This window comes from Balaenoptera borealis (assembly GCF_965194805.1).
Source record: "Balaenoptera borealis genome assembly, chromosome: 14".
Classification (NCBI taxonomy): Eukaryota; Metazoa; Chordata; class Mammalia; order Artiodactyla; family Balaenopteridae; genus Balaenoptera; species Balaenoptera borealis.
In genome coordinates this window covers 81,097,558-81,113,267 of record NC_138875.1, presented here as the reverse complement: position 1 = coordinate 81,113,267, position 15,710 = coordinate 81,097,558, and the positions used below count along the sequence as shown (strand labels likewise).

Genomic DNA, 15,710 nt, shown 5'->3' with positions numbered 1-15,710 from the left:
GTATTTTGGGCACCTCCAACCATAAGCCAGTTTATTCATCTGTGGAATCAGGACAATAATGCCTACCTATCTCATAGGTTGTTATAAACACTCAATAAGCTAAACATAATCACTCCACAGTGCCTGGCATAAAGTAAGTGGTGTTCAGTAAATGACAACTGTTATTATTTTTCATTATTCTCCCCTTTGTATTCTGAATATACTCTTACTATAGCACCTGTCATTCTGCACTGGAATTATATGCCATATGTCTACCCCATATATATGCTACTGTTTACTCCATTAGGCTCTGAGCACTTGGGGCTTAGAGAAGATATTCATGTTTGTATCTTCAACAAATATAAATACCCTGGCATATGGTAGATGATTGGGAAGTGTTTGTTGAATGAACAGAATAGAATGGAATAGGAGAGAATGGAATAGAAAACGATAGAAAAATGTATACCCATGATTCGGCATTCCTTTCTGCTAGCTTTTGGTATTGAATAGCATGGTTTTCTTTCCTGGCTGTTATTGTGGGAAATGATTTGAGAAAGGCAGGGGACCTTCCTGTCAGTCATGATGACTGTACAATTCTGAAAACCTGTGATGCTGAAGTTCTCCAGAAGCGGTCCCTACAACAGGAATCCACTGTGGCTGGGGCAAAACCCCTGGAAAATGAAGAGCTTCTCCCATTTTGGAGACATCAGAGCTCCAGAAACATGCAAAACAGCCAGCTCTCCTCAAGCCACTTCCCTTTCCCAGAGTACTCTGCTGACCACCCTTCTCCCAACTCTGTGTTGTGAGCAGATGAAGTTCAGTGAGTCGAGGTTTCTCATGTGGCCCCAGAGAGTTGAAGGCAAAATGGGATGTGGACACAAGGATGTTTTTACTGACTCTTCTTTAGTGCTTCAGGGAACATTACGTTTGGCTAATTTAGGAAGAATATCAAATTAAGAGATACCCATCTACATAAGATCTATTAGAAATAAAACTCTCAAGAAGCAAGGGGCTATAGTGCCCAGGGTCATGACCTATGACCTTCAGAGCTAGGATCCTTTACCAGCACCAACAACAGTCCTAGCACAAATGCCAACAACAAATTCCTAGCATAAATGATGCCATTCACTCATAACAGACATTACTAATCAATTATAGCCTACTTTCACCCCAGACATAGCTTCAAATGCTTCTCATCCCATTGACTGAAGAAAGTCAGTACTAATTGATTGGGAGTGCCATGCAGGATTAAACCCACTTTCCTTCCCTGACCTAGATGTTCACACTACCTGTGTAGTCCTCACAATTATAATAATCTCCTTAGATGGTTCTTCTTTAGGTCCCTAACAACATGATCCTAATAGTATCCTAAGACATCATGAGCAGACTACTTGCATCTCATCATATTGCCTCCTCTCTCTAGGATCCTCTTACTTTCCTGAATTGCACTTTAGTAGGACATAATATGAAACAGTCAAATAAAATCACATTTACTATAAGAACACTGTTGAGGATATTGTTCATTACTTTATACACCATCTTCTCTATGAGGCTCCAGGAGGAAAAAAATGCCTTTCTGATCTTAGGATCAATAATGGATGTGTCTCTCCTGAGCCACCAGACTTCCTTGCCTTATGAACCACATGCATTCTGTAACGGACATGTTTCCCTCTTTGCACTGGCTGCAGGAAGCTTACAGACCAGGATGGCACTACTTCCCTTATAATTCATGCATTAATCTCTTTACAGAATCCAAATTATTTTTCTTGGTTGTTTCCCTCCTTTGTCTTACTTATCTTAATTTTCATTTATTTCATTCTGCTACATTTTGTGCATCCTTGTAAGCCACGTTGAATACTTCGGGGAATAAACTTGGTATAAATAAACAGATGGATAACTAACATCCAGACGAATGTGAAGCATTATTCAGGTTTTTAAATATTCATTTCACGTGCAAATGTTGGGGATGGGGTGCATCAGAGTATGTTTATTGGGGGAGTGGAGTGCATAAGACCATCTTTCTCTTTAAGCATCTACCCTTGTTCCTCTTACTCTGCAGGACCTAAAAAAGGTGTGTGTGCGTGTGTGTGTGTGTGCACACACGTGTGTGTGTGTCCTCACTTCCCTGCTTCACACATGCTCCTACAGACCTGAGACCACCTCACAGCAACCTAAATCAGCTTGCCAGGAGACACGTAGTTTAACCTGAACACCAAATGCCCAGGGGGTTCTTGAAGCGCCAAGATGAAAGAACGGTCACTCTCATTATTCCCCAGAGTCACAGCTCTCCGTTGGCTAAACTACTTGTCTAAACCACTTTAAAAACATGGACTTTGAAGCTACATATATCTGTGTTTAAATCCTCATTCTGCCATTCAGAACGTATTTACTTAACCTCTTTTTATAAGCCTCAGTTTCCTCTTCTGTAAAATGCCTACTTTCTGGAGTTGATGGCTTAAGTGAGATAATATATAAAAAGCATTTAGCACAATGTTGGGTACGTGGTGAGTCCTTAATAAATGATAGCTATTACTTTACAGCTCTGATTGCTCTTGTCTCCCTTAATCTTGTAAACTATAGGCTCTGCTTCACTATGGTGGGGGTAGAGAGTAATTTGGTTTATTACATCCTTATTAGCATCTAGCCCAGGGTCAAGAACACGTAGGTGTTTAATACCTGGCTGCTGAATATTTGGAAGAACGTGCACCTGGAGACATTAACAATCAATATATTTACGATGCTGTGCAATATTCCATTATACTATACTACTTCCTCCTTCCTAGAATGGTCTGTCTTCAATTGGCATCAGTTATATTGATAGTGCCCTCTGCTAGCTGGCAGTAGCAACAAATAACCTCTTAAACTTAGCGTGAGATTTGCTCTGAAGGAAAAGAAAGGAAGAAAACAGACATGTACTGAGTGCCCACTGTGTGCCAGCCAATGTCCTGGACATGTCCATCATCTGTGCATGAAACTGTGTGGTTAGTGAGTGAAATCCACATCAGCCTGCATCAGGTCAATTCTCCCTGTGTGTAAATCCTACAACGTGAGAAAATCTATATTCTTTTCCAGGTCAAATGAAATGCCAAGAGGATTAAAAATGTGTCTCAGAAACCTGTAACCAGAGCTCAAGAAGCCAGCAACAGGGAGAGCCCTGGTTAATTTCAAGTTGCCAAACAGCCAGCTTTCTATCAGTTTCCAGGACCTTATTTCCACCCACCCCCCCACCTTCATTCTCAGAATTGATGTTTATGTTTCCACCAGGATAGAGACCAATTCTCCTTGGCATCCTCCGTCAGAGAGAATCAGAAATTTTCCACCTGGGATGCTACAAATTGCATTTCTCAACACAGTTCTGGAATACAGGATATGACCAGCATAGCTAATGCTGAGTGATCAAAACTCAGCTGCTCTAACTTTATAACAATCATCATCAGGCAGTCAGAGTTTCACCAAGGGATGGAACCTCTTGTCCTCTGAGATTCAGAGAGCAAGAGCACAGCAGTCTGAAAGCAGCTCCCAGGGGAGATTGCAGCGCGAGGGGAGGCTGGTGGAAGGCTCTGCCAGCTCCACCCACGTGACTTGGGGCACACTGCCGCATTGCTCTGAGCCTCAGTTTCCCCATTTATGAAATGAGGATCGGAGCAGGACCTAATTCAGTGAGCTACTGGGAAGATTAAATAATAAAACACGTATGAAGTTCTTAGCCCAGTGCCTGGATCATGGGAAATGCGTGATAAATCTTAGCTAAGCTCTAGTAGGCAGCTTGTCTGGTGTTTGTCCTCCTTCTCTAAAAATATTCCTCACTCCACACCCCAGTTAAACCCTTGGGAGCTATATTTATCCTATCTGGAACCCCTTCCCCCGCTCCAAAGTTCCCAGCCAATGGTGGTTGGAACGTAGAGGAAACATCACCCAAACCAGACCAATCAGATTCTCCCTCCCAGAAACCTGGGATGGAACTAAAGGAGCTAGTCTCTGCTGGCTGTTTCAACTGAGGACATGTAAATTCAAGAGCCAGGTGGGTGCCGTCTTCCACATGTGACTAAAAGAAGCACAGAAAGAGTCTGGAGAGAGAGGGTTCTCCTCCAGGTCTGTGGCTACTGAGGGAGAAAGGGAGACAGACAGACAGACAGAGACAGAGAATATGAATTTGCCTTAATTCCAGACCTTTTCTGGCTCACAGTTCCAGGGCCATGGAAGGCCAGGCTGCATCTGTTCCCTGTAAGCTTCCTGAGTCAGCACTGTGGGCTTTTAACAAACCTCACTTTTTCCTTAAGCTACTCTAAGATTTCTCTTAGTTGAAGAAAAACGTTTTGATGCCAAAGCAAAGAGATTTCAGGCCCCAAACTCTTTTCTTGGGACTATGCTACTTCGTGGGATTTAATGAGGAATTCTATGAGAAAGGAAAGAAAAGGGACAAAAAAAATACCATATAATGAGCATCTATTGGGTACCCGCCTCTCTGCTTGGTGTTCTCTCATATCACCATCCAGATGTGACACAAGTGTCTATGTCAGGGACAGTCATCAATATTTTATCAATATTTTAAAGCTTAGAATGGTTAAGAGCCCGGCCCAAGATCACACAGCCAAAAACATGGTGGAGCTCAGAATTGAACCCAGGTCTGTCTGAACCCATGTAAGGGTTTTTCATACATCTGGTATGAACAAACTGGGACTTACTTAATTCAGTGTCTGCTGCATGGTCACAATCATCACCACCATCATCACCATCACTATCATACCATCATCATCATCACTCATCACCATCATCACCACCATCACTGTCATCATAATTATCACCAGTATCACTATTATCACCATCACCGTCATCATCTCTATCATCATTACCATCAGCACCATCACCACTATTATCACCATCACAATCATCACCATCATCGTTATCACTATCATCACGATCATAAGCATCCTAATGACTAACATTTATTTATCAATTCCATTCAATCAGTCTTTGTACTGAGCATGGTACATATACACGTTAGCACACAACAAGCCTTTGAAGAAGATATTAATATCATCTTTATTTTACAGCTGAGGAAACCGAGGTATTGTGAGGTTAATCACTCATCTGAAGTCACTTACCTGGTCAATAATACAGCAGAGATTCAAACCGGGTCTATCTGAATCCAAAGCCCACTCTGTAAGACCATACTGTCCTGGAGGGCAGGGATGCATCTCCTATTTCTTTTGCATCCCCCATGATGCCAAGCATTGTGCTGTGCATGCAACAGTTACCAAATAAATATCTGCTGAGATGATGAAAAATGTGGAAAGGATCACAGAAGTGCGGAACAGGAAAGGGTCAAATGCTCCGCTCCGGGTCACCAGTAAAGACAGCAGGAAAGCCAGGCTCTGAACACAAATCTCCAGGCACAAAAGGGTCTCTTTCATATTGGTAATAAAGATGTGTGTCAAAATGCCTTTCGACGTGGGCGAGAGGCTGACAGGAGCGTGCCGAGCATCTCAAAGGCTGAGGTTCACTGCTTAGTCCTTAACCTTGTCTCCTGAGCTGAGCCAGGCCATGAATAAATGCCAGGGAATTCCTCTCTGACCTCCAGCTCAAGCCAAGGAGACAATTAGAAGAGAAGACCCCACTCAGTGAGTGCTTGTATGTACCAGGTGCTTTGCTAAGTACTTTACTGAACAGGAGAAGATATGCTGAGGTCATCTGACAGTATAGCACAGTGATTAAACAATTAGGCTCTAGAGGCAGACTGCCTTCAGCCCTGGCTCTACCACTCACTACCTGTGTGTCCTTGGACCTCACTCTCCTTGGCTATAAAATGGGGATGATGTTAATGCAAATCAAAACTACAGTGAGGTATCACCTCACACCTGTCTGAATGGCCATCATCAAAACGTCTGCAAATAATAAACGCTGGAGAGGGTGTGGAGAAAAGGAAACTGCACTGCTGGTGGGAATGTAAATTGGTGCAGCCACTATGGACAACAGTATAGAGGTTCCTTAAAAAAAAACAACTAAAAATAGAGCTACTATATGATCCAGCAATCCTGGGCATATATCTGGAAAAGACGAAAGCTCTAATTCAGAAAGGTACATGCACCCCAATAGTCACAGAAGCACTATATAAAACAGCCAAGACATGGAAACAACCTAAGCGTCCATCAACAGATGAATGGATAAAGAAGATGTGGTATACATATACAATGGAATGTTACTCAACCATAAAAAAGAATGAAATAATGCCCTTTGTGGCAACATGGATGGAACTAGAGATTATCATACTAAGTGAAGTAAGTCAGACAGAGAAAGACAAATATATGATATCACTTATATGTGGAATCTAAAAAAAGAGTGCAAATGAACTTATTTACAAAACAGAAACAGACTCACAGACATAGAAAACAAACTCATGGTTACCAAAGCGGAAGGGTGGGGGAGGGATAATTGGGAATATGGGATTAACACATGCACATTACCATATATAAAACAGATAAACAACAAGGATTTACTCTATAGCACAGGGAACTATATTCAATATCTTGTAATAAACTATAATGGAAAACAACTGGAAAAAAGAATATAGATATATACATATATGTGTATATACGTATATATATGTATTATATAGATGTATAGGTGTATATATATGTATTCATGTATATATGAATCACTTTGTTGTATGCCTGAAACTAACACAATATTGTAAGTCAACTATACTTCAATTAAAAATAAATAAATAAAATGGGGATGATATTATTTTCTTTATTTTTTACTTTTTTATGCAGCAGGTTCTTATTAGTCATCAACTTTATAAACATCAGTGTACACATGTCAATCCCAATCGCCCAATTCAGCACACCACCATCCCCACCCCCCCCCCCCCCGCCGCTTTCCCCACTTGGTGTCCAGACGTTTGTTCTCTACATCTGTGTCTCAACTTCTGCCCTGTAAACCTTGGAGGTAAGGCAGAAGAACCTTGGCTCTTCTAATTGGCTCCTTGGCTTGGTTCAGCTGTACCATTTTTCTAGGTTCCACATATATGTGTTAATATACGATATTTGTTTTTCTCTTTCTGACTAACTTTACTCTTTATGACAGTCTCTAGATCCATCTACGTCTCAACAAATGACTCAATTTCGTCCCTTTTTATGGCTGAGTAATATTCCATTGTATATATGTACAACATCTTCCTTATCCATTCATCTGTCGATGGGCATTTAGTTTGCTTCCATGACCTGGATATTGTAAATAGTGTTGCAATGAACATTGGGGTGCATGTGTCTTTTTGAATTATGGTTTTCTCTGGGTATATGCCCAGTAGTGGGATTGCTGGATCATATGGTAATTCTATTTTTAGTTTTTTAAGGAACCTCCATACTGTTCTCCATAGTGGCTGTATCAATTTACATTCCCACCAACAGTGCAAGAGGGTTCCCTTTTCTCCACACCCTCTCCAGCATTTGTTGTTTGTAGATTTTCTGATGATGCCCATTCTAACTGGTGTGAGGTGATACCTCATTGTAGTTTTGATTTGCATTTCTCTAATAATTAGTGATGTTGAGTAGCTTTTCATGTGTTTCTTGGCCATCTGTATGTCTTCTTTGGAGAAATGTCTATTTAGGTCTTCTGTCCATTTTTGGATTGGGTTGTTTGTTTCTTTAATACTGAGCTGCATGAGCTGTTTATATATTTTGGAGATTACTCCTTTGTCCATTGATTCGTTTGCAAATATTTTCTCCCATTCTGAGAGTTGTCTTTTCATCTTGTTTATGGTTTCCTTTGCTGTTCAAAAGCTTTTAAGTTTCAGTAGGTCTCATTTCTTTATTTTTGTTTTTATTTCCATTACTCTAGGAGGTGGATCAAAAAAGATCTTGCTGTGATTGACGTCAAAGAGTGTTCTTCCTATGTTTTCCTCTAAGAGTTTTATAGTGTCTGGTCTTACATTTAGGTCTCGAATCCATTTTGAGTTTATTTTTGTGTATGGTGTTAGGGAGTGTTCTAATTTCATTCTTTTACATGTAGCTGTCCAGTTTTCCCAGCACCACTTATTGAAGAGACTGTCTTTTCTCCATTGTATATCCTTGCCTCTTTTGTCATGTTAGTTGGCCATTGTTGCGTGGGTTTATCTCTGGGCTTTCTATCTTGTTCCATTGATCTATGTTTCTGTTTTTGTGCCAGTACCATATTGTCTTGATTACTGTAGCTTTGTAGTATAGTCTGAAGTCAGGGAGTCTGATTCCTCCAGCTCCGTTTTTTTCCCTCAAGACTGCTTTGGCTATTCGGGGTCTTTTGTGTCTCCATACGAATTTTAAGATTTTTTGTTCTAGTTCTGTAAAAAATTTCATTGGTAATTTGATAGGGATTGCATTGAATCTGTAGATTGCTTTGGGTAGTATAGTCATTTTCACAATATTGATTCTTCCAATCCAAGAACATGGTATATCTCTCCATCTGTTGGTATCATCTTTAATTTCTTTCATCAGTGTCTTATAGTTTTCTGCATACAGGTCTTTCGTCTCCCTAGGTAGGTTTACTCCTAGGTATTTTATTCTTGTTGTTGCAATGGTAAATGGGAGTGTTTACTTAATTTCTCTTTCAGATTTTTCATCATTAGTGTATAGGAATGCAAGAGATTTCTGTGCATTAATTTTGTATCCTGCAACTTTACCAGATTCATTGATTAGCTCTAGTAGTTTTCTGGTGGCATTTTTAGGATTCTCTATGTATAGTATCATGTCATCTGCAAACAGTGACAGTTTTACTTCTTCTTTTCCAATTTGGATTCCTTTTATTTCTTTTTCTTCTCTGATTGCCGTGGCTAGGACTTCCAAAACTATGTTGAATAATAGTGGTGAGAGTGGACATCCTTGTCTTGTTCCTGATCTTAGAGGAAATGCTTTCAGTTTTTCACCATTGAGAATGTTGTTTGCTGTGGGTTTGTCGTATATGGCCTTTATTATGTTGAGGTAGGTTCCCTCTATGCCCACTTTCTGGAGAGTGTTTATCATAAATGGGTGTTGAATTCTGTCAAAAGCTTTTTCTGCATCTATTGAGATGATCATATGGTTTTTATTCTTCAATTTGTTAATAGGGTGTATCACATTGATTGATTTGCGTATATTGAAGAATCCTTGCATCCCTGGGATAAATCCCACTTGATCATGGTGTATGACCTTTTAATGTGTTGTTGGATTCTGTTTGCTAGTATTTCGTTGAGGATTTTTGCATCTATATTCAACAGTGATATTGGTCTGTAATTTTTCTTTTGTACCATCTTTGTCTGGTTTTGGTATCAGGGTGATGGTGGCCTCATAGAATGAGTTTGGAAGTGTTCCTTCCTCTGCAATTTTTTGGAAGAGTTTGAGAAGGATGGGTGTTAGCTCTTCTCTAAATGTTTGACAGAATTGACCTGTGAAGCCATCTGGTCCTGGACTTCTGTTTGTTGGAAGATTTTTAATCTCAGTTTCAATTTCATTACTTGTGATTGGTCTGTTCATATTTTCTATTTCTTCCTGGTTCAGTCTTGGAAGGTTATACCTTTCTAAGAATTTGTCCATTTCTTCCAGGTTGTCCATTTTATTGGCATAGAGTTGCCTGTAGTAGTCTTAGGATGCTTTGTATTTCTGCGGTGTCTGTTGTAACTTCTCCTTTTTCATTTCTAATTTTATTGATTTGAGTCCTCTCCCTCTTTTTCTTGATGAGTCTGGCTAATGGTTTATCAATTCTGTTTATCTTCTCAAAGAACCAGCTTTTAGTTTTACTGATCTTTGCTATTGTTTTCTTTGTTTCTATTTCATTTATTTCTGCTCTGGTCTTTGTGATTTCTTTCCTTCTGCTAACTTTGGGTTTTGTTTGTTCTTCTTTCTCTAGTGCCTTTAGGTGTAAGGCTAGATTGTTTACTTGAGGTTTTTCTTGTTTCTTGAGGTAGGCTTGTATAGGTATAAACTTCCCTCTTAGAACTGCTTTTGCTGCATCCCACAGGTTTTGGATCGTCGTGTTTTCATTGTCCTTTGTCTCTAGGTATTTTTTGATTTCCTCTTTGATTTCTTCAGTGATCTCTTGGTTATTTAGTAACGTATTGTTTAGCCTCCATGTGTCTGTGTTTTTTACGTTTTTTTCCCCTGTAATTGATTTCTAATCTCATAGCGTTGTGGTCGGAAAAGATGCTTGATATGATTTCAATTTTCTTAAATTTACTGAGGCTTGATTTGTGACCCAAGATGTGATCTATCCTGGAGAATGTTCTGTGCGCACCTGAGAAGAAAGTGTAATCTGCTGTTTTTGGATGGAATGTCCTATAAATATCAATTAAATGTGTCTGGTCTATTGTGTCATTTAAAGTTTCTGTTTCCTTATTTATTTTCATTTTGGATGATCTATCCATTGGTGTAAGTGAGGTGTTAGATTCCCCTACTATTATTGTGTTACTGTCGATTTCCTCTTTTATAGCTGTTAGCAGTTGCCTTATGTATTGAGGTGCTCCTATGTTGGGGCATATATATTTATAATTGTTATATCTTCTTCTTGGATTGATCCCTTGATCATTATGTAGTGTCCGTCCGTGTCTCTTGTAAGATTCTTTATTTTAAAGTCTATTTTATCTGATATGAGTATTGCTACTCCAGCTTTCTTTTGATTTCCATTTGCATGGAATATCTTTTTCCATCCCCTCACTTTCAGTCTGTATGTGTCCCTAGGTCTGAAGTGGGTCTCTTATAGACAGCATATATATGGGTCTTGTTTTTGTATCCATTCAGCAAGCCTGTGTCTTTTGGTTGGAGCATTTAATCCATTCACGTTTAAGGTAATTATCGATATGTATGTTCCTATTACCATTTTCTTAATTGTTTTGGGTTTGTTTTTGTAGGTCCTTTTCTTCTCTTGTGTTTCCCACTTAGAGAAGTTCCTTTAGCATTTGTTGTAGAGCTGGTTTGGTGGTGCTGAATTCTCTTAGCTTTTGCTTGTCTGTAAAGCTTTTGATTTCTCCATAGAATCTGAATGAGATCCTTGCCAGGTAGAGTAATCTTGGTTGTAGATTCTTCCCTTTCATCACTTTAAGTATATCATGCCACTCCCTTCTGGCTTGTGGAGTTTCTGCTGAGAAATCAGCTGTTAACCTTATGGGAGTTACCTTGTATGTTATTTGTCGTTTTTCCGTTGCTGCTTTCAATAGTTTTTCTTTGTGTTTAGTTTTTGCCAATTTGATTACTATGTGTCTCAGCGTGTTTCTCCTTGGGTTTATCCTGTATGGGACTCTCTGCGCTTCCTGGACTTGGGTGGCTATTTCCTTTCCCATGTTAGGGAAGTTTTCAACTATAATCTCTTCAAATATTTTCTCGGGTCCTTTCTCTCTCTCTTCTCCTTCTGGGACCCCTATAATGTGAATGTTGTTGTCCCAGAGGTCTCTTAGTCTGTCTTCTTTTCTTTTCATTCTTTTTTCTTTATTCTGTTCCGCAGCAGTGAATTCCACCATTCTGTCTTCCAGGTCACTTATCCGTTCTTCTGCCTCGGTTATTCTGCTATTGATTCCTTCTAGTGTAGTTTTCACTTCAGTTATTGTTTTGTTCATCTCTGTTTGTTTGTTCTTTAATTCTTCTAGGTCTTTGTTAAACATTTCTTGCGTCTTCTCGATCTTTGCCTCCATTCTTTTTCCGAGATCCTGGATCATCTTCACTATCATTATTCTGAATTCTCTTTCTGGAAGGTTGCCTATCTTCACTTCCTTTAGTTGTTTTTCTGGGGTTTTATCTCGTTCCTTCATTTGGTACATGGCCCTCTGCTTTTTCATGTTGTCTATCTTCCTGTGAATGTGGTTTTCATTCCACAGGCTACAGGATTGTAGTTCTTCTTGCTTCTGCTGTCTGCCCTCTGGTGGATGAGGCTATCTAAGAGGCTTGTGTAAGTTTCCTGATGGAAGGGACTGGTGGTGGGTAGAGCTCGGGGATGATATTATTAATAGTGCCTTCTTCATAGGGTTATTTTCAGGGTGAACTGAGCACACGGTTAGTGCTCCATAAACAGTACCATGTATTAATCCTCCTAATGACCCTGTGAAGTAGGTACATCCACCCATTTTTCAGATGAGGATACTGAGGCTCATGGGCAGAAATGACTTGCCCAATACCACACAGCTAACAAGTACAGAAAACAGATTGGAATTTAGGTCACTCACATCCCAAGGCTGGGTCCTTTACCATTCATACTGCATGTCACTATAGGTTACCTTGACATTGTGTCCTCAGCCTTGGGAAGAGGGGAAAGGTCAGACCCTTTGTCTTCTACAACCTTCGATCACTCTTCCAATGGTTTAATTTTGTCACACGCACATATACGTGGGTGCTGTAGGCACAGAGAAGCCAAGTGTCAGGGTTTCTACCACTCATTTTTTCATTTATCACATATTTACTGTGCCATGCCCTGAGAAAGGTGCTGGGAATAAAGTCACTGACAAAACAGACTCAGCCTCTGACCTCATGGAGCTCAGTTTAGCAGGGGATGCAGACATTAATCAGTCATGCAGATGTACGACTGTGGCTGTAACATGTGTAACATGTAACATGAAGCAGTGATGCTGGTGCTCAGAGGGCCTGTGATAGAAAGAAATGACAGAGAAAGGAGGCAGGGAAGGCTTCTCTGAGGAGGCGATGACTGAGCTAGCGTATATAATAGTCAACACCCACAGGAAAAAGGGAGGGAAAGCCATTTCAGGTAGAGGGGATTGCATATGTAAAGGCCCTGTGGCAGGAGGGAGCACGGGAGTGAGAGGGACTGAAAGGGGACCTGTGTGGCTGGAGCAGAGGGAATGAGGGATGCATATTATGGGAGGGAGCTGGGGACATCATCAGGAGGCAGGCCACGTAGGACTTGAGGGCAGAGCAGAGGCTCAGCCTGTGCAACAAAGTGAATCAGAGCTGCCTTAGTTACTTGTTCATTCTGTGAGCTTCATGAGGACAGGGATGCTGTCTGTTGGTTTACTGCTGCATCCTATGTCTACAGTAGTACCCAGAACACAGAAGATACTCAATAAACATTTTTGAATGAGTGAATTTATATATTCATTCCACAAATTCCACCGCTTCATACAAGGCCGTGGCCTAGGTCCTGAATGAATGATGGACCTTGAATAGTTCTGGGTTAATGAGAAAGGCAGATAGTCCACCAGACTGTTAATGTCCTAAGGACAGAGGCCATGTCCTTAGTTGACTCTGCACCTGTACAAGAGCAAGTCTTCACATTTATTATGCAGATCCCTGGGTCCTAGTCTCAGACAGTCTAACCTGGTAGTTCATATGTGGAATCTGGGACTCTGCACTTTAGCAAGGGCTCCTGTTGATTCTGAAGCAGGTAATTCCCCAAAAACACTCTTGAGAAACACTGTTATAGAACATTGCCTGGCACAAAACAAGTGTTCAATATAAAGTTGACAAATGAGTAAGTAAAAGGAGTGAGTCATTGACTGAAAACAACCTATAATATAATGTTATGCGATGAAATGCTGTAATAACAAAGGCAAGTAGAAAGAACTATGGAAGTGCTTATAGGAATGCAATCGCAGGCCAGGGAAGGCTTCCAGGAGGAGGTGGCTTTAGAATTGAGCCCTGGAGCCTGAGAAGACATTTTCCAGGTGGATATGTCTTTATATTTCTGAACCTCATTTTTCTCAACTGTACAATGGGAATAACAATAGCTTCACTGGGAGGAGGATATGAGAATTACATGAAATTTACTCATTCATCCCATAAATATTTATGGAGCATCTACCACGTGCCAAGCACCATTCTAGGCACGTGGGCATATCAATGAACAAAGCAGTGAGAGAATCCTGTCCCTGAGTTACTTACATACTAGGAACGAGACACATAATAATCCTAATAAATGAGTATATTATCTAGTATTTTAGAAGGCAAGAAACGCTATTGAAAAACAGTAAGGTGGAGCAGGGTCATGGGGACACTATAAATGTATCAAATCAACACATCAGACACCTTAAACTTACACAATATTGTATGCCAATTACATCTCAATAAAAATAAAAAAATAAAGACAGCCATTGCTGCTATCATGATCAAATATTTGTCAAGTAAATAGTTGCTCTTTTTGACAGATCTTTTATTTTTATGGCTTTCCTTGCTTGGGAAAATAAATCCTTGCTCCCTCGACTGACTCCATGAGGACAAAAGAAGTTCTTCCCATCCAGAGAAATGCTTTTTCGCCATTAAAAACAAAAACAAGCAAACAAACAACCAAGCAAATCTCCTACTTCAAGCACTTGACAAGGGTAATCTAAGGTCTGGTGCCCAAGGGCACCCCTTGTCCTGAAGCATAGGTTCTCAATGGTGGTGGTGCTGCCCCCTAGGGGGAGATCTGAAAATGTTGGGAGGAGATTAGATCATCACTAGGTCTGGAAGTGTGCAATGCATTCACATCAATGCCCTGCCAGACACTTAACATCCGTGAAAAGTAAATTTATCATAACCAACTGAGCCTAACTCTAAGTTCTTTGTACATAGAAACAAAAAAAAAATATTTTCTGCATGGTTTAGGTATGCATTGAATTTTAAAGGAATATTACTACTGGATAAATTGAGCAAAGATTGTTCTTTGCTTTGTTCAGAACGTTACCGAAAGTTGTGCACCGTTTCAGAAAACCAGGTCACTGACAGCAGCGCTGTGCATGGCATTTTTTGTAGGTGACACAACACATCTGTACAAGTTTGCCTCTGTAGCTGCAGCAGTCACAGTGATTATATATGGAAGCAATTATCTGACTATATCATTATGTTTTATTGTAGAGTCATATGCAAACATTTACATGTTGAAATATATACTGTCTTATTATAGACTACATTCACTTTATTCTCTGTTATAATGCTATTAGGACATTATATTGATTTTTTGAAGCTACGTGTATATATATAGATTCTATTATCTGTGAGTTTCATTTCTGGATAGTAAAGAGGGTGTTACAAAGTGTTTCTTCTTTTATGGAAAGCGGCATTGCGTCTGACTGAGGACTGACTCGTCTAAATGCTACTACTGAGCTTTAGAAAGTATGCCCTGTGGATTTTGGCACTATTATTGCCTGATCTCTCCATATTTCAAGAGAAACTGGGCATCCAGATATTTATGTGCAAGCTCCTGTTTTTACAGAAATGGTAACAAATTTTAAATATATTTGAACACACAGTGAAAAGATCAGTGACGTCAGGGGTTTGGGTGAGGGGGGGACAAATAGGCAGAGCACAGAGGATATTTAGGGCAGAGAAGCTATTCAATATGATACTGTAATGGTAGACATATGTCATTATACATTTGTCAAGACCCACAGAATGTACAACAGTCAGAGTGAACCCTAAAGTAAACTATGGCCTTTGGGTGACAGTGACGTAGACCCATCCACTGTAACAAATGTACCCTCTAGTGTGAGATGTTGACCATGAGGGAGGCTGTGCATGGGCTGGGGCAGGGCGTGTGTGGGAACCCCCTGTACGTTCCACTCAATTTTGTTGTGAACCTAAGACTGCTCTAAAAATAAAGTATTTTTTTGTATAAACACTCTACAGGCCAAATAATCACACGCCAGACTGTGATCTCAACTTTGAAACTAGATGTATTTGCAAAACTGATAATACAAAACCTAAAGAGCGGGTATAAGAACATGCAGATGGACCAATGGAACAAAATAGAAAGCCTAGAATTGTATCTAAGGGAACTTGACGTATGATTAAGATGGTGCCTCAAAC

The 15,710-nt window shown here is 40.1% G+C and overlaps 1 protein-coding gene across 8 annotated transcripts in view; it reads right to left on the bottom strand.

Moving 5' to 3' along the window:
* Positions 1–15,710, bottom strand: part of SUDS3 (SDS3 homolog, SIN3A corepressor complex component) — a 384,413-nt gene that overhangs the window by 99,819 nt on the left and 268,884 nt on the right. Inside the window, exon 15 of one of the 8 annotated variants that reach the window (XM_082355978.1) lies at positions 12,231–12,306. The exons of the other annotated variants lie outside the window; for them this stretch is intronic. Coding sequence (XP_082212104.1) covers positions 12,246–12,306 — 61 coding nt within the window. The 3' untranslated portion in view covers positions 12,231–12,245. Of the gene's footprint in view, positions 1–12,230; positions 12,307–15,710 lie in introns of those variants that run through there. 8 annotated transcript variants of the gene reach the window in all.